Raw genomic sequence first — 21445 nt, 5'->3', positions numbered from 1 at the left:
GACTTTAAAGTGCTTCTGAATGTTTCAGAGGGAGTCGATGCCCATTACAACCCAGTCATTCTGGAAAAACCCAAACATGCCCAGTGACATATCTACTGAGTCAGTCATCACACACACATTACACATACAGTAAACACATTACACACTCAAACCTAACACAAACTGCATTCACTATATACTCATTACACCCATACAAACAACCTGCCCCATATGACATCACTTACTTTTTGGGCTATGTAATTGTGTGAGGGGGCCTTTCTATGCTTGTTCATTTAGAGTCAATTATGCCAATGTGAAGCTTGAATTGCAGCAGCTGAGTTGGAAGCCACTCTCACACACTTCCTCTCCACCCTCTGTATCATTTTGCCATCTTCTCTCTCTTCAGAAGGAATCTTTTATCTCCCATCAGGCTTTAGTGGTTAGCTTTGGGTCACATAGTGTGTGATACCGGCCAGTACAGAAATGCTAATTTTGTACTCAAGCTGCGTTCCTCATTACAGATGAGTGTCTGTTCTCAGCTTCCTCAATTCTCACCTCAGCACACCCAGCTGCTGATGTGGGATTGCACTGAATTCTATTATTGGAGCTATTTTTCATTTTCAGATGCTATATTTATTCTTCATATATCTGTATCAACTCTTTTGGGGTTTTCTGTGCTAGGAGACACAGTTGGCTGGTGTGGTTAATTCAGTATTACTGTTCTCTCAAAGCATATATCTAGGAAAAATATTTTCAGAATTACACCTTTTTTTAATATTCAACTGATACCTTAAAGTATCAGATACCTGATACATTAAAGAAGCTGAGGAGATATTTTATTATGATTTGAAAGTGGTGACAAGTTGTTGAGATCTTTCTCATTAAAACACAGAATGTAAACTAAACATGTAATCAGTAAAGGTAGCATATTGGGTGCATTACTCTAACTTATAGTAAAACAATTCATGGATATTGTAAAAATAAAGTAGAATCCTGTAACAAATATATATGGAAACAACGTGTTGTCTTATTGTAGGACGTTGTATTGTGAAGGGCTTTAATGTTTTTTTTAATGCTCATTAATTTGAAAGGAATATATCAGACCATTATTAGCATTGGTCAAGTCATCTTTCTATATCTTAAAATATACACCATCATTTCAGGCTTTTTGGGGTCTTTAAACCAACTTGGCCACACTGTCTTTTGAAAGTACACAACTGAGCTAATGCTCTGTGCATGAGCTATTCCCATAGTCATGCATTAGATGGATGTTTTCCTTTGTTAAAATAATGTATAGAGTGTAAGGGAAGCATGTGAACACAGAGTTCATTAACCCTGGCATCTGACATTACTCCACATGCCCTGCGGCACAAGACCTCCATCACTAGCAGCCTTTCAGTGTGTATCTTTTCACCCCAACTCTCTCTCTATTGGCTCTGACTCACACACACTTCCATTCAGCCATCCCAGTCCAAAGGCATTGAAGGAGCTGAATGGAGCTCATACAGACCCCCACTCTCCCACCCCCACCCCCAGCGCTTCAGCCTCCAGATGCAGAAGACATGACGCCATTGAGGAGCTGCCTCCATCTGTCCCCCCTCCACCACCCTAACACACACACACACACACACACACACTCCTATTACCATTTCAATGAGGCCTGTATGACATCATAGCACACATGCACGCAGCACAATGAGGAACATTAAGCGCAGCAGGGCTGGTGGTAGATGTCATGCTTGACAGATTAGCAGAGTATAAAGTCCTGAGGCGCTGTATAAACCCAGTCATTAAATCTTAGTTCTATTACAGTTACTGCACTTCTTCCAAAAACAATCCACTAAAGCGTACACTCAACAATTCTGCAATAAAACCTGAATGGCATGATAACAGCAACCGTTTAACCGCTGCTTGGTGACAGAGCTCAATGCAAATACACTGACTCATACGCATACACACTGCTGTTTGCATAAAGACACACATTCTGCAAGCCACACACACACACAAAGATGGAATGATGCATGGTACATTGCAAGACGTGCGCGTCCACTCAGCCTTCGCTTATCAGTATCATATTGTCCACTGTGGCTGCTCCTCCGAATTACTGATCTACTGCACCATGTAACGCAGCCCGTGTGCATTGCAAAAGTGAGGAGAGTACATTATACATTATGGAATTTTTCAAGGAGTGAAAATAGAAGGAAAGAAAGAAGAAAAGAAACTACCAGGAAGGGAAAAAAGAAAGCAAGGACAGAACAAAAACCTCCAAACCAGTAACTTATAAGAGAAAACACATGGACCCATATATATGGGATTTGGGCCAATGCCAATATCCAGCATTGTTTTTTTTTTGTACAAATGTGCCTTTGCAGATACATAAACATTTATAAAATGTAGAATTTGGGACTAAATCCTGTGATATTATAAGTATTCAAGTATTCAAAAGTATTCAAGTTAAATATTCAAAAGCAGTTACAAATTCTTAATTCAAACAACGCAGAAATATTAGTGCACAGTAATAAGTACATCTTATAGTACTCTACACAATATGAGGGTCAGTGGTCTTTTACTAATTTACTATTTAAACCAATCGATTTTTATAAAGAACTAAAATAACAAACTTGCAAACTTTGCATAACACAGCAACAATATAAAAACCAGAAAACAGAGAATGAGAAGAAAGTGAAAAACCAGGAAAGAGTCCCAGGGTTAAAGTGTTGAAGGGCAGTAAGAGTGAGGGCCAGCTGCAACTTTGGCCAGATACACACCTCTCAGCTCTCTAGCCTCCTTCATCCTGCGGACTCTGATCTTCAGCCTCATGCCTGTGTGCCGAGAGCTGGACCAGAAGCTCTGCTCAGGAGAAGCTAGCACCACATCCAGAGGCATCCGCAACTCCTCGCACATACACACACACTCTAATGCTCCTGCTCACAGTCCAGCAAAGCTGACAAGGCACTGGGCATTAGCACCAAAAAGAAAAAAGAAGAAGAAAAAAAAGGAAAATGGAATTCCAAATATGGAGCCTGGACCAATCTGTGCAGGAAAAAGAAGAGTAAAAGCAGCTGTGTCCACACAGACGACAGAGAGATGGAGTTCAGAGAGAGTGAGCCTTCCTCGATCCCACTCTGTGTGGCAACAACTGAAAGTGGAGCTCCCTATTGTTGTACACGCTCACCAACTCGCTCTCTCTCTCTCTGACTGTCTGCCCCCACCCTCCCTCTCTCTCTCTCTCTCTCTCTCTCTCTCTCTCTCGCTCTTCCCCCTGTGACCTAAGAGTGAATGAGCTCATTTGCCGTGAGTACAGACTGCTCGCCTGCGCTCTCTCTCTCTCTCGCTCTCTCTTTCTCTCTGTATGCCTCTCACTCTCACAGACTTGGAGCAGAATCCTGGCTCATGCGTGAGGCATGCAACCACATTCCTTACTCACCCAGCAAATATGCAGCCACCTTAGGGGCCCACTGGATGTTTTTCAGAAAAAAAAACTCATTTTCTTCTTAGACGTCCGAGACACAAACGTGGCGTGTTGTTTTCAAGCGTGAAAGAAGCACAGAATTGGAGTTTTTGCTGCAAGTAAGAGCTTCAGGTCTGCAGCAGCATGTTTGATAAGTGAAATGCATGACCCGAAGAGCAGTGAAAATATTGCTGTACAATTACCATCCGGCAGACATGATCATCCAGCCTACATTTATCCCCCCAAGCGCTGCCAGAAAAATGACACGCATACTTCATATTTCCTTTGGCTGGAGAGAATGTTGTTTCAGTGGTCATTGCTCATTTCCAAGAAAATATTACATTAGCTAGTTCCCTCATCTATCCCTGGAGTTAAATTTAGCATTGTGTGCAGCCCCAGTTTACTGCTGATTAAGGTTAAGCCTCTCTGTCTAATAGGCAGCTTGGACATGAACCCAAAGGCCCTGGACTGGAATGGATTACGAGCCACTAAAAACTGCCCAGAGATGCTATTGTTTTTTATTGGACAAAGGCTTTAAATAGGTATGCTGGTCATCATTCTTTCCATCTGGCCAATTTACAAAAACAACCCGCATCTATATGTTTTGAGCACGGTGCTCCTGCAGCAGCACACTGGAAAACTCTTTTAACCCCAGCAATTAAAGACAGGCTGAAGTAGGCAGTGCCATTTACAACATGCAGATAATCAGTGAGATGTCTGTCACCAGCTCTGCGTGCAGGCTTGGTAAGAGTGATGGGGGCATATGGCAGTACACTGAGACAGACACAATGCCGAGAGCTGTCATGCTTCAAATCTGGACTTCACGCTGCTCTCTTGGACTTAAACACAGTAAACGAGCTCAGTGAAAAAGAGCAGTTTTCCTTAGTTTGGCGAAGATACTTCTGCTACGCTCTTACCAAATTCTGGAACATCGTTGTTGTATGGTTATACAGATTTTCTTTTATGTTTTTTTAATTAAAATGGATCACTGATGCCCCACATTGCAGTGTGTAAATAAACAACTGAATTTCCAGGCACCTAATAGATTGATATGAATTGTGATTAAAAAGCAATCATTTGTAAGTCTTTAAAACAATGTTATAAAAGTATGTTTCTTTTTCATCTAGTAGAAGTAGTCCTTATACTTTTACATAAATCATGCATTCATTTAATTTAAAACAAACAACAATTACTACTGAAATAAACAATAAGTTGCACTACTGCGGTTCTAAGAATAAATATGTTCTGTTAGGTGGCAGTGCTGTAAACTGTATAAACTGTAATCTGATGTTTTTACCTTTGGGTGTGATTATAAGTGATAAACAAGGGAGAGAGTTGTTAGTGTGCTGATCACATGTGAGGTGTTATGTGTTATGTGATCTGTGTAGGGGTGACTGTGTGATGATCATAAACAAGGAAGTGCGCTGAGGCTGATGGAACTCTGTGGTCATTCTAAACCACACCATCATTCAAAAGACACACAGAGGATCAATTGGGAACAAGAGTGGTCTCTCATATATGAGTGTGTGCGCGCGTGTGTGTGTGTTGACTATAATCTCAATGTGTCTGTGATGTTAGTCCAATTGTTAGTTGCAATTCCTGGTAAATTATAAGAGATTTAAATTTAAGTGATTTTGGAGCATTTCTGATTGTTTATACATATGAAATTTTAACAAACTTTTTGTACATCCACTGTGTTGAAATATTTTTTTCAGACTACGTAAAGAAACTTACGGCTGGTCAGTTTTCTAATGAAATCCACACGTTTTTCCACAGAGAAGTCTACCATCACAGTAAGAATAAGATATTGCCATATAGCCCACCTTGAATCAGGCCTAATTATTAGATTCAAATTCAGCCCGAACTGTTATTTTATGATTACATCATTTGCTGAATCTAAGCACAATATAAAAAATTTAACATTCCAAAATCATTGCAGTGTCAGGCGGATGCATTATTATATCTATATGTCTTTCAACCACTAGTTTGAGCACTGTGGTGCATTGTATAGAGCAGTTCCAGACACTGTCTGTGTGTGTGTGTGTGTGTGTGTGTGTGTGTCAGATGAACGGGTGGAGAGGATGGTGGTGTAATGATGTAATGGCTGTGGAGCCCCAGCTGTCGAGCCTGAGGTGTGAGCTGGTCTCCAGAGGGGAGCAGAACTTAATGCCAGCCAAGGGGCTCCTATCACTCAATATCAGCCTCAAGGGGATGGCCGTGTGTGTGTGTGTGTGTGTGTGTGTGCGCCTTTGTGCATCTGTGTGTGTGTGTGTAAATCCTATCAAGCACAATAAATAAAAAGGAGGCCACCAGGGAAGCACAATGTATTGACATTCTTATTGACAGGACAAGGAGACTCTGACAGTTAGAAAAGGTCCAGGATTTTGAGAATCGGCTCACAGAGAAAATAATTCCCCACAGTCACACAGACATGTCAGCGGTTGCTTGAGCTTAACCACATTGGGTTTAAAAAAACAAGTCATTATCTCATATTAACCATACATATATGGAGTAAATAATTATTCTATTATTTACTTTGTTCTAAAATCAGTTTAACACTTCATGTAATGAGCAAAATTGTATATTGCAGTTACGTGGCTACAAACATTAAACGTAACATACACAATTATATATATATATATATATTTTAAACCCGATATAAGGATGTATATAGTTTAGTGATATGACAATATTGAAAACATTGTGTTGTGATAGTTGATTAAGGCGTGATATATTGTGCAGCTTATTGCAGCAAAGTTTCATTTCCAAGCTCAGCAGGGTTTAGTGTTATAGCAGTGACACACGTCAGCTGTACACTTCAACATCTGGTCATCTTATGTACACAAAGCCATGAGCAGGCTGCCGGATGAAGTCATGGAAAGAGAGAAACGGGAGCTCTGTGTGTGTGTAGGAGACACAGGGCTATCATTTTTCTCCTCCTGACGGATGAAGGGAGAATTTCAGTTCATGACACAATGATCAGATTAAAATTAGTCTCTATTGCTTTGCTTCTATAATTCATTTTAAAACTGCGCATGAGCCCAGTGTCAGGGTCCTGTAAACCCCCCTAAGAGAGCACCTGCCCACAACATTCAATCCAACACGTGTGTCTCTGGAGAAGAATTCTGTTTTTACATGCCAACTCTTCCTTCATCTCATTTACGTGCCAAACCATAATCCTCTACATTTAAAATGGCCCTCTGACTCGCTGTACATGTCATACTGACACCATCATCCTCGCTTTAAGGACACTCAGTTTAGAGGTCAACCAAGGGCCTAGGGGGAGTGGGCCATTATATGACACCAGGGCTGTATTTTAAACACAAATATATAGTTAGACACACTTCTATACAAAAATATAACTAATATAAAATCAAAACCATGACAATAACATGATACTGAAATTAAATTCATTATTGTTCACTTAGGCATGGCACATTACTAGTAAATATTTACTATTGTGCAAGCACATACATATGAATATGTGTAAGTGTAGACACTTACATACGCTGATAATCCATAACATTATGACCATCTCCTTGTTTCTACTCTCACTGTCCATTCGCTCAGCTCCACTTTGTAGTTCTACTCTCTCTGACTTTACATCGACAAGGTGGACCAACAAGGTAGATGTGTCTAACAAAGCGGAGAGTGAGTGGACACTATTAATAATTAACTGAAAAGACAATTAATAGATAATGGACTATAGTCTGTAATTATAAATCTACAAATGGCTCCTGTATGTTCAGTGGAATGGACATTGAGTGTAGAAACAAGGAGGTGGTACGATATTTTATTTTATGCCAAAAGTTGTATGCAGGCTTTCACACGATGTACTGAATCCAATTAAACAGCAGTAACTTCCTTTTCACATTGAAAAGTGCAGTGTATCGTAGTTCTTTAAATACTCAGGATATACATGGTATTCTGTGAGGTAAACCGAGGTTATTTTTCATTATATATAACGCCATGTTGCCCGTGCCTGTGTAGTTTTCGTACGACAACGATGATGTGATTGTGTGCATTTTATTTTATGCTAATTGTTTTGATGCTGTGATGTGACAGGCATGCTGACAGCTCTCTGGGACAGATGGTCAGTCTGTCATGTAGGAAACTAATGACTAGAAGGACACTGCACAGATGAACTGGAGTTGACAACAGAATTACCCCCTGCTTCCTTCACTGCAATCAGCTCTGTGTTAATTAGCCACACCTCAGTCAAACCGAGCGTTGTTCTCAAATCAGCTTTCACCAACCTGCCACCGTCACAGAGAGTGGAACTCAGATCTGGGTTTAATTCTCTGGAAATAAACTTCACATTGATTCGGAATGTGCCTCTTCTAACCTTCATCAGAACTACATCATTTTCTATGTTAGAATAAACCCCTTTGTATTTGTAAATGTCTTTCATCAAATTTTGTATGTGGCAGCTGCTGTATTTCATGATGTATGAACCAATAATAAAATCATTCAAAAGTACATGAACATGTATTTCCATTACTTTTCATTACAATTTAAACCATTTTATTCAACACATTAATATTGGAGATATGAGGGTTATTCAGAGAGAATATAATATAGATTTTAGAGACTCCCCAGTTGTTTCCTGCCACACTATATAATGGGGAATTCATTTAGCTCCAGAGGACTGCATTGGAAATTAAGGAGGGCATAATAGCAGATATGGGCATCAAATATACAGTATTGATGGTTCTTTGTCATATTTATAGTACAAACAATCAGCATGGTGCCAGACTTACCCTGTTTACGCACACATGACTCACCGCCCGTGACTCTGTATTAAGTTTGTAGACACTACTTTGTGACCCCACTCTGGACAAATGCAAGTACATAAGCAGCTGGCTTGACTCTGCTCAAAGCCAAGCATAAGCTAGAGCAGGGGTTCTCAGTCCTAGTCCTGGAGGGCCACTGCCCTGCATATTTTAGACACTTCACTACTTCAAACACAACCAATAAGCTAATTAACTAACCCCTTCTGAAGTTGAAGTGTGTGTGCGATGGAGTGAGAAGAAAACTACATCAAACAGGACAGAGGACCTGTACTGACAATCACTAGAAATATAGGGATATAAAGTCCACCCAGCACTGGGCTGCAGAGCAGTGGAACTATGTTCTCTGAAGTGATGGAGCTCAATTTAATGAAGTGGCATCTATGATCCTATACTAATAATTCAATATGGAAGCCTCTTGTGGCTGAATGTCATCAGTTTCACACAGAAAAAAAAATCCAATGTCTTTCCAAAAGACTAGATGTTACAGCAATGAAAATACATGTGATACTCATGATTTCAAAAGAAATGATGGATGACTTCAGGCCATATTAGTGTACTATGTAACTGACATTTTTAGTTACCACCCAAAAAAGTAAGACTGAACAAAAATAGCAGTTCCTAGTTCAGCACAGTTTTGCAACATCTCACGTCAAACTAGCACTCCAAATAACAGCACATACTGTCATACAGATCCCAAGGCAGTGAGGCCTCAGTTTTGCCATATCTGTGATTAATGGTCACTCTTACACACTGACACTCTGATGTGTCACAGTCTGAGTCTGAATCGTGTTCCTACAGAAAGACCTTAGACACCTACTTCTTCGTTAGACCCCTGATATAGAATATTTAGGAATGATGTGTTGATGTAATATTTTATTCACGTCCATCTGAAATGATGAAACCTAATTTTTTTGTCAGTGTGAAAAATAAAAATAAACACGAAAGACAAACGATGGTTGAAAAGATCAGTGTACCATAGGTCATCATTCAGAAATGTACAGAACAACTGCATAAGCCTTTTGAGACATCTGACATAAAGCTACATAAACATCACTTAAGGCTTACTCCAGCTAGCAGCTGTTGACACAACACTTTCAAGTGTGAAATGACTAAAGCAGATTTTCAGTCAACTCACGCTTCCTGGGGTTTATGTACGTTTATGACAGTTGTCATAACAGACTTAAGATTTATGATTTACAGTAAATTGATACAGAATGGTCTCATCAGTCTTTAAGATATTTTTGTCCCATATTTGCTATGTAATAATCTGGCAATCCTCTTCCTAAGCTAAAATTTGCTATGGTTGGACCTCTGTGCAGAGAGGAGAGTGATCATGTGTGTTTTGCAGCCGAACGATGACAACACTGAGACAAAAGTAATAATGACAGGAGTGTGGACTTCACACCATGACAGCACAACGCAACACACAGTGCAGGGTTAAGCAAGAGCTATGACTTCAACACATTAAAAGTGATTGCTCAAATATTTAACTGAACTAATGGCACTGCAAAAGGTCAACTTCCGCAATGACTCTTAATTAACTCTCCTCTTTATGGGTTCAGCTTCTGTGGACTTAAGCTAGAGTTAAAAGAGATCAAGAGATGCTGAGAGCTGAGAGAGAGAGAGAGAGAGAGAGATCCAGTGAGCTGAGAGAGAGGTCCAGTAAGCTGATAGAGAGAAAGCGAGAGAGATCCAGTAAGCTGATAGAAAGTGAGAGATCCAGGGAGCTGAGAGAGCAAGAGAGAGAGCTCAAGTCAGCTGAGAGTCAGAGAGATATCCAGTGAGTAGAGAGAGAGAGAGAGATCCAGTAAGCTGTTAGAGAGAAAGTGAGAGCTCCAGTGAGCTGAGAGAGAGAGAGCGAGAGAGAGATCCAGTGAGTTGAGAGAGAGAGAGAGAGAGATCCAGTGAGCTGAGAAAGCAAGAGATAGAGAGAGATCCAGTGAGCTGAGAGAGAGAGCTCAAGTCAGCTGAGAGTCAGAGAGATATCCAGTGAGCTGAGAGAGAGAGAGATCCAGTGAGCTCAAGTCAGCTGAGAGCCAGAGAGATATCCAGTGAGCTAAGTGAGAGATGGAGAGATCCTGTGAGCTCGAGTGAGCTGAGAGTCAGAGAGATATCCAGTGAGCTGAGAGAGAGAGCAATATTGAGCAAGAAGAAGAAATGTTGATGAAAAAAGTAAAAGTGAATGAGAAAAAAGAGAGCACAAGAAAGATGAAAGAAAAAATACAGACAATGAGAAAGAGAGAAAGACAGAGAAATAGAAAAAGAGTGAGAAAATAAAATAATGGAGAGATAGGAATGAGAACAAAGAGACAGCAGGATCCTGCTGTAACCCTAGAGAGTCATGATGTCATTTGGCTGGTGTGGAGCAGCGGAGGAGTCACCAGAGATTTACACATCAGGGAGGACGTACAGGCAGAGAGGCTGATGGGCTATGGGGGGCTGGAATGCTATGAAGAAGACTTGTAGACTCTGAAATGATGACAAAGTCTGCATTCTTCACACGGGCCTTAGGCCAGGCTGGAAAATCCAAATTTAGCCTAGAACGGAATGGAAAGATCTCCGGCCTTTATCAGGAAATGAGTGCAGGGCTACGTCAAAAGCTCACTGTATGTTAGCAAATGCTGGGATGAGTGTTAGAGAGTGTGTTCCTGTGTTTTGCTGCACTTTTCCTGGAATTCATAGTGTTTTAAGATTCATTTACCACCACCCTCCTCCTGGCACCCCACTGTTATTAATGCGAATTTTAGGACAAAGAAGTAAACAAGACTTGTACCAAACCAAACATAGTAAGATCTTGTCTTGATTAAAGAAACAATCCAATAAAGTATTCCCTCTGCAATCCTACTGCAATATATTAGTCTATAGCATTAACTGATTTGACCAATGTCCCAAAAATAAAAACGGAGCACTGTATTTCATTTAGAACAAACAATAATTCCTATCTGAGTAGACCCGTTTATCATGAGTCTACTCAAAACTGCAGAAACTCCATTCACTAGAGTGATGAAGCTCTGTGTAATACCTCTGAGATGAGTTGGCATGGAGTTTGGTATGCATAACCATCCAGAATAGAAACCTGACATCATTATGTTCTTGTGGCTAAATGCAATCAAACCAGCTCAGAAATATTCAAATATCTAGTGTTAGGGAGTAGACGCCATCAAACTGAAGCAAACTATTTATAAACTTCATATCAGAAATAATGTTGAATGAGCAGGTGTCCACAACATTTTTGGTAATACAGGTTCCCTCAGACCCGGCAATAGCTCTGAACATGTCTTCAGAACCAGCACTAAAATAAATAAATATATATATATTAAACTGATATTTTGACGGGTGGCATATTTGATTTTAGAGTTTTTCTCCATAAATGGAACACTACATAATATGTTTACCATAAAATTGAAGCTTCAAAAATTATTGTAATTCTTCATTTGAAGAATAAAGCCTCTGTTGTTGCTTCTTTGGGCTCTGCATTGCAGAAAGTGCATTGTGTAACCTTTGGAGGAGGGTATTAAACCACATTCCCTCCCTCCTCCTTACTGATTTCAGTACAGTGATGTAGAAATTAAATGACACTAGGGGGGAGGCCCAGGAGCAAAAATTAAAATCTTACCTAGTGTCTCTTTAAAAATCCCAAATGAATGATGGTTTGTTATCAGTCGCTGCAGAATCCTCCCACAAAAATACATACCGGTCAACTCTCTACACTATAGCGTCCACAATGTGTGTGGATAACTGTGTGAGTGTGCAATGCCCAGCGATGTGTTGGCACCCTGACCAGTGTGTTCAGGTCTTGCATTCAATGATTCTGGGCAGGCACTGTGGCCCTGATCATGATGAAACAGTAATGGAAAAATTGTGAAAGATTAATAACTGAAAAATAAGTCTACACTCTTGCTACAGAAGGCTCTTTGAGTGATGCTGTAGAATAAAACAAACATGAGTCTGACCAGCACATTGACTACATTCTGAAAACATTAAAATAATATATCTCCACTAGCTCTTTTTACACAAAAGGCAGTCTGAAGCAGTGAAGAGATTTCTCAAAGGCGCCAGAACAGCTCACTGTGATAGGGCCAACTTTCCTACTGCAAAAGTGGAGTAGAACTATTAACACACAGATTCCACCAGGCTTCCCTCCTTGCCCTAGAAAGGGAAAAAAAAGGCCAGTGTGTTTTCACCAGCTACATCACAGCTGGCATCTCCAAGAGAGCCCTGCCTCAGTGGAAGAGCTGAGCTTCACAGGACAGAGAAATAAAAAGAGCCCATAATTCAAGAAGGAGGAGAGAAGAGCAGGAAGGAAAAAAAGAAAAGGCTTAGAAAGGAGAGGAGAAGAGAGGAGAGGAGAGGAAGAGAAAAGAATGGTGAGTACACGTCATGCTGAAGGAATTTGGCAGCATCAGACATCTATTCAGTTCCTCGTGTAGTTTCTGGGAATTGACATAACACATATAATTTGAGGCCTATGAGCCTACGAAGAGGCTAAAGCCAAGTAAACAGAAGGGCAAATGTAGGACAAGTACTGGCCATCATTTCTGTACACCACAATGTGCCTTTGAGTGTATAAATGCACAGCCACAAAGTATGTTAATATGCTACACCACCGTAGTGCGCATGCAAGGAAACTTGAGCCATATATTTAACACTAGTCTTTTATAGAACTTCTGTACAACAAGCCTAATGGTCTCCTAGATGACTTGAAATTATAAAGTGAGTGCCTTAACATCTGGGTTCATACATGTGGAACATTACATTTGTCTTATAAAAAGGCAAGTGGCTTCTCTATCCCTGAGGTCCACCTTCTATATTTCTCCTAATTCTCTCACTGACTACTTCTTGCAAACCTGAGCTCTATCCCACAATAAAACATGTTTAAAAACAACTAAAGGCTTCTGAACACGATCAAGGAAAACTATGTTCCTGTTTCTCATAAAGAGATTGCTCACCCTGTCAACTCAGCTCCTGATTGCTGTAAAAGAGGTAAACTGGTATAAATCAGGTTACAATTCGCAGTCTGGGCCCAGAGTAAGAGTTTTAAAGATTGTGAAACGTTCAGTGTGGGGACCATTTAAAAAGGTCATAATTCAGCTGACCTTTGCAGACAGAGTGAGTGAATACATGTGTGAGTATATTTGTGTGTATAAGGGCAATCAGTTGAGAGCAAAACTGGTGCAAACGTAGGCGGCCTGTGCCAGATGTGATGAGGGCCGTACTAAAAATAAAGCAGTGTTTTCCGCACAGAGATGCAGTGTGTGTGTGTGTGCGTGTGTGTTTTCACAATACGCAGTATGGGCCCTCCCATTGGGACCTTACCTCACCACCCTAAAGGCACCAGTGGCTCCCTCTCAATGAAATCATTGATTGGTTCGTACAGCACTGGGCAGAAATGGAGACATACAAAGGGAAAGGACAGACATAAGACAGACAGAGGTGAATGAGCTTCTGTGGTTTCCCTGTTACACACATCTGAGTGAAACATAAAAACATAGCTTTGTAAAAAGACAATCTACACCATTCAATATTCTAATCACTGTGATCAACATCCTTCATAGTGGCGTGATATGAAGAGGCTCATTATAGAGAACCTTGACTCATATTCCTTTGTACTGGTGATGGGAAACTGGTGTTAAAATATCTAAAACAAAAATATAGCTATTCTGTGCACTGTGCAAAGCCAGGGAAAGAGTCTCAATGCAAAACTAAAGCATACACTTTGGACCAATATTTGTACTAAGCTGACTGAAAGGGGAAAGTTATGTTTGCTTTAAGCAAACCCAAAAGCACAGTCAGCTTCAGGGTCTCAGGTGTCTTTGAGATGTTTAAAAGCGCTATATAAACATAATGTATTATTATCATCAGATTTCAAAACTATATCTACTGCCTTATTAATATACATTTGGTTTTAACCTACTATCACACTGCCTAAAAGTAGTGAAAGGAAATTAATGCTGATAACATCTCTTGTAAAAGGGATTCAGACAGGCTTGTATACATATATACAATAATATACAGCATATGGTGTAAAAACAAAATCATTCATTGTCTATAACTGCTTTTCCAATTCAGGGTCGTGGGGAATCACTGGGCGCAAGGCAGGAATACACCCTGAAGGGGGCGCCAGTCGTTCACAGGGTGACACACACTCACACATTCACTCACACCTATGGACACTTTTGAGTCGCCATCCCATCTACCAATGTGCATTTTTTTGTTTTTGACCGTGGGAGGAAACTGGAGCACCCGGAGGAAACCCACATGGACACAGGGAGAACACACCAACTCCTCACAGACAGTGACTTGGAGCAGGACTCGAACCCACAACCACCAGGTCCCCGGAGCTGGTGCCACCGTGCCACCCCAAACCAAATCAAAAATAATTAATTATACATCATAGGCTGCACTGTGATGATGTTACACTCAGTTATAAAGAATGTAAAACTCTTATTTTGTCTTGTGTAGAAGATAAGGCTGGGCAAAAAAATTATAGTAAGTTAAATTAAATATATAACTTACTAAAAAAAAGAAGCAAAAATGAAAACAAAACCTTTAAAGGGATTTTGACTACTTGTATTAAATAATGAAGTTTTTTCTGTCGTTAAAAAAAAATAATTTCCTTGTATTGCTCATCTAAACCAAAATAGCCTTATGTCATAACACTCAGGGCTGTACTTGACTGACAGTGACCCATAATACGTTTCATGGTAAGCCTGTAGGGACGTTTGTAGGGTGGACAATAAACACATTGGGTAGAGAAATTATGGATGGAGTGAGCTGAGCTTGAGGGTCAGGGGGAGAACGTCATCTATCACAGGTTCTCATATACATCACTACAGTGGGGAAGGAAGCATATGCATTGTTTTACAGTAGAGAGTGCCACCACACCTTCATTACCTCATACACACACTCTCAGTCGTCTATGAGAAAGGGCCTGCTGGAATAAAAGGATTAGCAGAATGACACAAAACTACATTCATCTCTAAATTCAGCTGAAGTGGGAGGGGATGAAAGAAAGAGTGGGTGTGAGAGAGAGCGAGAGAGAGCGAGAGAGAGAGGCATAAGAGAGAGAAAGAGTGAAAGAGAGGGAGGAGAAAGACAGGTCCAGTTACATCCTTTCACTTTGTCTCATCAAAGCAGAAGGCCGCTTTCAACTTTAATCGAACATAATCTTCCATCATCTGTCGACGTCATCCCTTCTTTCTTTGTTAACTATTAACCAGGTTTGGTGAAAGAGATCAGGATCGGGGCGTATTGTAATGCAACCACGCCTCGCTTTAGATTCAAAAGCACAAAAGGGACTAAATATCACACTGACAGGACAGAGATAAATTGCTATAACAATATGCCTTTTTAAAAATGAGCCCACCATTTCTTGCAAGTTCTTAAATCTTAATTTCCAATGAAAATTCTGATTAAAAGGTACTGATCATATCACCCTATAGAAGGTCAGACAAAGGTCAGGAACAATAGCCATAAGGCTCATCAGGCACTACAGCAGGAGTAGGTTGCAGATGACCAGCCCATGTGGCACGGTAAATAGACTGGCACACGCACACACACACACACAGGGACTTCAGCACCTGCTGTCTAGAGACAAAAACAGGCAGATGGCAACAGGCTGGTGGAGATTGTTTCTAATCACTGCACATCTGTAGGTTGCATGCATCTACACCCTCTCGAACACACAGTGACCCACAGGCATGAGCTTGCACACTCGCACATACACACACACACACACACACACCAGCACACACGCACACATACACACAAAACATATTGTAGCTCTGTGGAAGGTCAGCCACATTTAATTAAATCCCTTTTGAGCGAAGTGTGAAAGCTTGGGATTGTGACCTCCTGTGTGCACAGTGTGGATGTGAGTAAGAGTGTGTGTGTGTGAGAGAGTGTGTGTGTGTGTGTGTGTGTGTGTGTGTATTAATCCATGCTGCAGAAAGCAAGACACAGGAGAGCAACATGGGAGATGCATTCCACCAGCAGCAGCATTTTTTTTTTTTTTAAATCAGTCAGGCATAGGCAGGAAATAGCATGCCAATTCCACTGGGGGCAGCCAGAACAAGTTCACACGCAGCTTCTGCTCAGCTTATCAGCAGCTAGGGAGAAGAACAGAACTGCACAGACTTCACAAGACCTCTGCAGAAACAGCAAATGTCAGCTCTGTCTGAAACTCTGGAAAAATGTTTATACTGCAATATTATATTCCTTACAATTTTAAAAAGCAAAAACCAAAACTCAGGCAAACTGACCTGCCCATGTTCCAGGCACAAATGCATTCTTTCATAGCAAGTATTACTTTTGGACAAGATTTACACAATGTTACTGAGCTGGACTTTGGATGTTATTTCAACCAGTGTTTCATATTCTTGCTCAAAAATCTGTTAATGTCTCATTAACCTAGAAGTACAGAAAGGGTTAAATCACGTTCTCTACTCGAGTCCTACCTCCCCATAACACATATGACCAGTGTGCCTTCCCTGCTCTCACGTACGTCTCAGTAGTCTAATCACTTGATAAAGATTAAAAAAGTAAATGGTAAGCTTGGGGGCATCACCAAAGATTTGTAGGGGGGGTTGAGTGGTTGGATAGAATGATCAGTGTGAAATAGAGAGCTTTGCAATTTTCAGACACTGGGCGGAGGGTTCATTAGCATCAGGATTCCCTGATGTTAGCTCCATGATGTGTAATTTGGTTCCCTCTTTCCTGCAGTGATGCTATCTAAGCCAGAAAGAATCCGAGAACGTCCCTCCCTCATCTCCTCCTTTTATTTCTTATACATTGGAGGGAGTTTCAGCATTAGTGTATAAACAGCCTCCTATCTTCTCTAAACAAATGCTGGTGAAACAAAAGCATGCCAGCAGCTGCCTGATATGGGTAACGTTGACCAGCCTGATGCCTTAGAGTTTGTGTTCAGTCAGGATCATACTCGCGCTGCTCAGAGTACCATCATAATTGCATCTACTGAGACGAGACAGAGAACTGTTGCATAACAAAACACACCAGGTCATCCAGTGTGTGTGTGTGTGTGTGCTGTACATTGAGTTCACAAAGGCAAATGTGTATGTGTGTGTTCTAATCCTTTTTTCTGCATGTGCATGTACATAACAGTGCTGAGAGTAAATCCTCTCCCCCAGACAGCAAGACAAAAGTGGACATAATTATTCCTTTCTTCACGCTGTCAATCTCATTTACTGGCTCTTTCTCATCATCGCTCTCCCCCTCAGAGTATGATGCTTGTGCAGAGAATAGAACTGCAGTATTGGAAGCAGTATGCTCTATATCCAAATGTATGCAGACACTCCCTCCAATTAGTGAATTCAGCTATTTTAAAGGTGTGATTGTGTCCTGTACTGACACGGCATTCAGTTCCATACATACAGCTCTAAACATTCTAGAGAAGTCCAATACCAAATGTCGGCTAGAGGTTTAATAATTTAAAAAACAAAAGAAAAGATCAAATTCCGAATTTAAATCTGTACTGAAGACACACCCCTGTCTTTTCTGACTGAGTCTTTCATGGAAACTAGGCATCTGAGTGCACCCTATCAGAATAACTTAAGGCAGAAGTGTAGGGTTATGCTATAGTTAGGGTTTTCTTTCTGATTGTTGTAGCTTTCTTTAGGTCTCTGAGTTGCTTCTTATTTTTTGGTGACATTCATAGGATGTATCCAGATGACAGAATGCGTGCAACCCTGCGCTAGAGGTTACCCATTAAAAATACAAGTCGTATTACAGTACGTAGGAGATTTAACATGTTCATCTAAAGGAACAAAGAACTGATTAACAGAGTGTGGTCACTGACGCACACCACTGCTGTAACTGTGAGAAAAAGCTGTGTGGTCTCTACCAAGTCTAATACACACAAGCACTAAACTGGACCCATTCTCCAGCATTACATCAGCTTCCCTTTCATGCTTACATCAAAGACAAGCAAAGAGGTGTTCGTCATCCAAATGGCCTTAATATGGCCCTAATGAAATCAGCATGTTCATTCCAAATCTCACGCAGAGCGAAGAAGATCACTGGGGCCTGGAGCAGATGAATGGCCACTGGCTTAGGCACATCCTGATCCTGTACAGAGCAGGGGCTTCCCTCCTCATGAATAGGCCTCAACTCAGAGCTGAGCCAGTTCAGAGTGGTTAAAACCAGGCCACCCCTCCCCCCCCCCCCCCCCCCCCCCCAAAAAAAAAAAAACCACAGCTGGAAGCCTACTGAATCTACCAGTGACTTCTATTGACCTCATTTTTTCCACAAGCTCCAGTGCTGCCCTATCCTGGCCTACTGGTTCTCACCTCTTGAGATTATCACGCTCTGTCGTCGTGGAAACGGCAGCTATCAGAACAGAATAAGTGTGATTCCGCTCTGTAATATGTCTTAATGTAGACAAGCAAAGCGCAGTAGGGAAAAACACAGGCTGCTGCTTCTGCCACAGATGGAAACAGAGCACAGAAAGCGTGAGGCTCTGGGTGTTAAGTGTGACAAATTAAGAAGAGTTTCATGGAAGCTTACCAGATAAAAAAAAAACTCAAGTGCATCATTATATTTGACTGGCCTGGAAGAACATAATCTCTACACTGAGACTGATGAGGTGGGGTGGGGTGAAGGGACCTAATCAAAGATTTGTAGGAGCCAGTTGGCATTTTCAAAAATGTTTCCAAATCCGGACTGAAACAGCTCTTGGCTTCCTTTTCATTTGTGACATATTTGGAGCAGGGAGGATTTGAGAAGGCAAAGAAAATTCAAATCTTCACTGAGGAAACTGGCTGTAAGCTTTATAGAATTTCATACAGCTTCACATGTCTGAATAGTTGAGCAATGATTGATACAAGTGCACAAGCGATGGAAGACAAGTGTCTTTATGCATAAGTGCTAGGCAGATTTGCTTTTCTAGAAGAAACCTGGTTAAATTTGGTGTATTTAAAACCACAGGCAATTTGCAACATGACACCAATAAATACAACTGTAACTCGAGCTCTAAGCCTAAGCTGATCTCCTAATAAAACACCTTTTTTTTGTTTATAAACAGGGGACCAATATTCACTAAACACATTTTAAATTGAAATTTTTCCAAAGCAGCTTAACACCTAAGCCAAAGCATACCTGTGAACCACAGGGTACCTAATTCAGAACAGAATAAGTAACAGGTTTGACACGTCCCAAAATAACTTTTCAGATTCCTGTATGATCTCAAAAATAAAGTACAATTAAATTTCAAAAAATAAATTAAAACCTATATTTGGAAAACTTCTATCTGCTGATCCTTTGAATCAGTGTAGATTTAAGAGCGTGTATTAATAGACTCAAGTGACATCATGAGAGAAATATCTAACCAGTGCAGTGCTACTAATAGAGGGTTAAAGCTGAGAACAGGAACACCCCTCTCTGACAAATGCATGTTAGGAATAATTATCAAGGCCTCAAAGCAATCACCATTGTGTGAAAACTGTGCGCAAAATGTCTGAGTAGAGAGAGAGAGAGGGAGTGAGAGAGAAAGAAAAGCTGGGGAAAAAAAGCACTGGGCAGAAATGGAGTGAGAGAAAGAAAAAAAAAACAGAAAGAAAGCTGGGAGTAGACAGAAAAGCAAATCATTAGAAGAGACAAAGAAAAGAGAAAGTGTACGAGAAACCTCAGGGAGAGACGAAGGAAACAGCTCCCTCTGTCTGTACAAAGCACAAACAGCACTGTGACTCGGATCATGAACAGATTTAAAGGGCAGTGCAGTGTTTTCACCTGTAAGCAGAGACACTTTGTGGAAGGTTCCATCCAGCTTGCTCAGCAGAATGTGGACAAAGCCGTCTTTGGAAAGCTGACCAGCGTCCTTCGTGCTCTGGTCATACACCACTACCTCCTGTCTCCTGCCCAGATCAACCTGTGCACACACACACAAACCACACACAAGTTACAGCAAAAGACACATCCTAGTCCTATGAGTAACATGAAAAAATACAAAGGGCTAGACAGAGAACAAGCAATATTGATCGGTTTAACTCCCTGGGTGCTGCTATGCAGTCGAAGGCCAATATGAAACCCGCAGTTTATTGTGGGGTTGATTGATCCATCTAACCATCTATCTATCAAACATATTTATTATTATATAATCATTACATTTACATACATACATACACAGCTACATATCTATTGTTCCATGAATCAATCAATTTTAGCACCTCTTTCTCTCCTTTCTTAGGCTTTCTAAGGTTTTAAAAAAAATGCATATCCAAAATAGTAACTTTAAAAGGAATTTATTCCAAACAATTCTGCCATAATATTACTATTGGGCCATTTGTCTTCAAAACCATCTCACAATATGAAGAATAGCTGCTGTGTTCAAGTGGTGTATAATAAAAACCCACAAACACAAAAGCAAACAAACACACATATAACCATATCCATTTATCCTGCTGATTCAGATAATAGAGGGTCAGACATCCAAGCATTAGAGAAGAGACCCTTGTTCATCTCTCAGTCTCTCTGCTGTAATTCAGTAGTATAGTGTAGAATAAGGGAGTGGTTTGTGACTGAGTGCAGTGTGTCAGTGTGTGAAATAACTGTAATTTAAAATTTATATGCCCAAATACACATTACGTGCAGTTGTGCGTGTAACATGTCTGTGTGTGTGTGTGTGTGTGTGTTGTGCAGTATGAGCACTGAGCTGAGTGAGGCTGCACTCCATGTTGTCAGGCAGTTTTTAATCACATGACCATCAGCCAGAGCTGCTCTCCACTCACTATGCACAATAACGGAGCACAGAGGAGGAGAAACCAACAGAAAAAAGGAAGAATGCAAGGATAGATGAATGAATACAAGTCACTAGGAGAGAAAAATAGCTAAAGTCGTAGAGGCATTGGGCAAATGTTTGGCGCTGAAGCCATAAAGTTAACGCTGCTAACAACCATTCATTCATTATCTGTAACCGCTTATCCAATTCAGATAAGCCTAACCGGAATCACTAGGCGCAAGGCAGGAACACACCCTGGAGGGGGCGCCAGTCCTTCACAGGGTGACACACACTCACACATTCACACACCGTCTATGGACACTTGAGTCTCCAAACCATCGTATCAGAGCACCCAACGTATCAGAGCACCCGGAAGAAACCCACGCAGACACAGGGAGAACACACCAAACTCTTCACAGAGAGTCACCCGGAGCAGGGCTTGAACCCATAACCTCCAGGTCCCTGGAGCTGTGTGACTGCGACACTACCTGC

The 21445-nt window shown here is 40.9% G+C and overlaps 1 protein-coding gene across 3 annotated transcripts in view; it reads right to left on the bottom strand.

The window, feature by feature from the left end:
- Positions 1–21445, bottom strand: part of dusp8a (dual specificity phosphatase 8a) — a 49793-nt gene that overhangs the window by 9608 nt on the left and 18740 nt on the right. For 2 of the 3 annotated variants that reach the window (XM_066669090.1, XM_066669091.1), the window contains exon 3: positions 19966–20104. In XM_066669090.1, the coding sequence (XP_066525187.1) occupies positions 19966–20104 (139 nt within the window). Of the gene's footprint in view, positions 1–2747; positions 2937–19965; positions 20105–21445 lie in introns of those variants that run through there. The other variant, XM_066669093.1, reaches the window with a different exon arrangement.

Source organism: Hoplias malabaricus, chromosome 4 (genome assembly GCF_029633855.1).
Source record: "Hoplias malabaricus isolate fHopMal1 chromosome 4, fHopMal1.hap1, whole genome shotgun sequence".
Taxonomy (NCBI): domain Eukaryota; kingdom Metazoa; phylum Chordata; class Actinopteri; order Characiformes; family Erythrinidae; genus Hoplias; species Hoplias malabaricus.
Note: the sequence above shows the minus strand (reverse complement) of the source record. Positions and strands in the feature narration are given on the sequence as shown.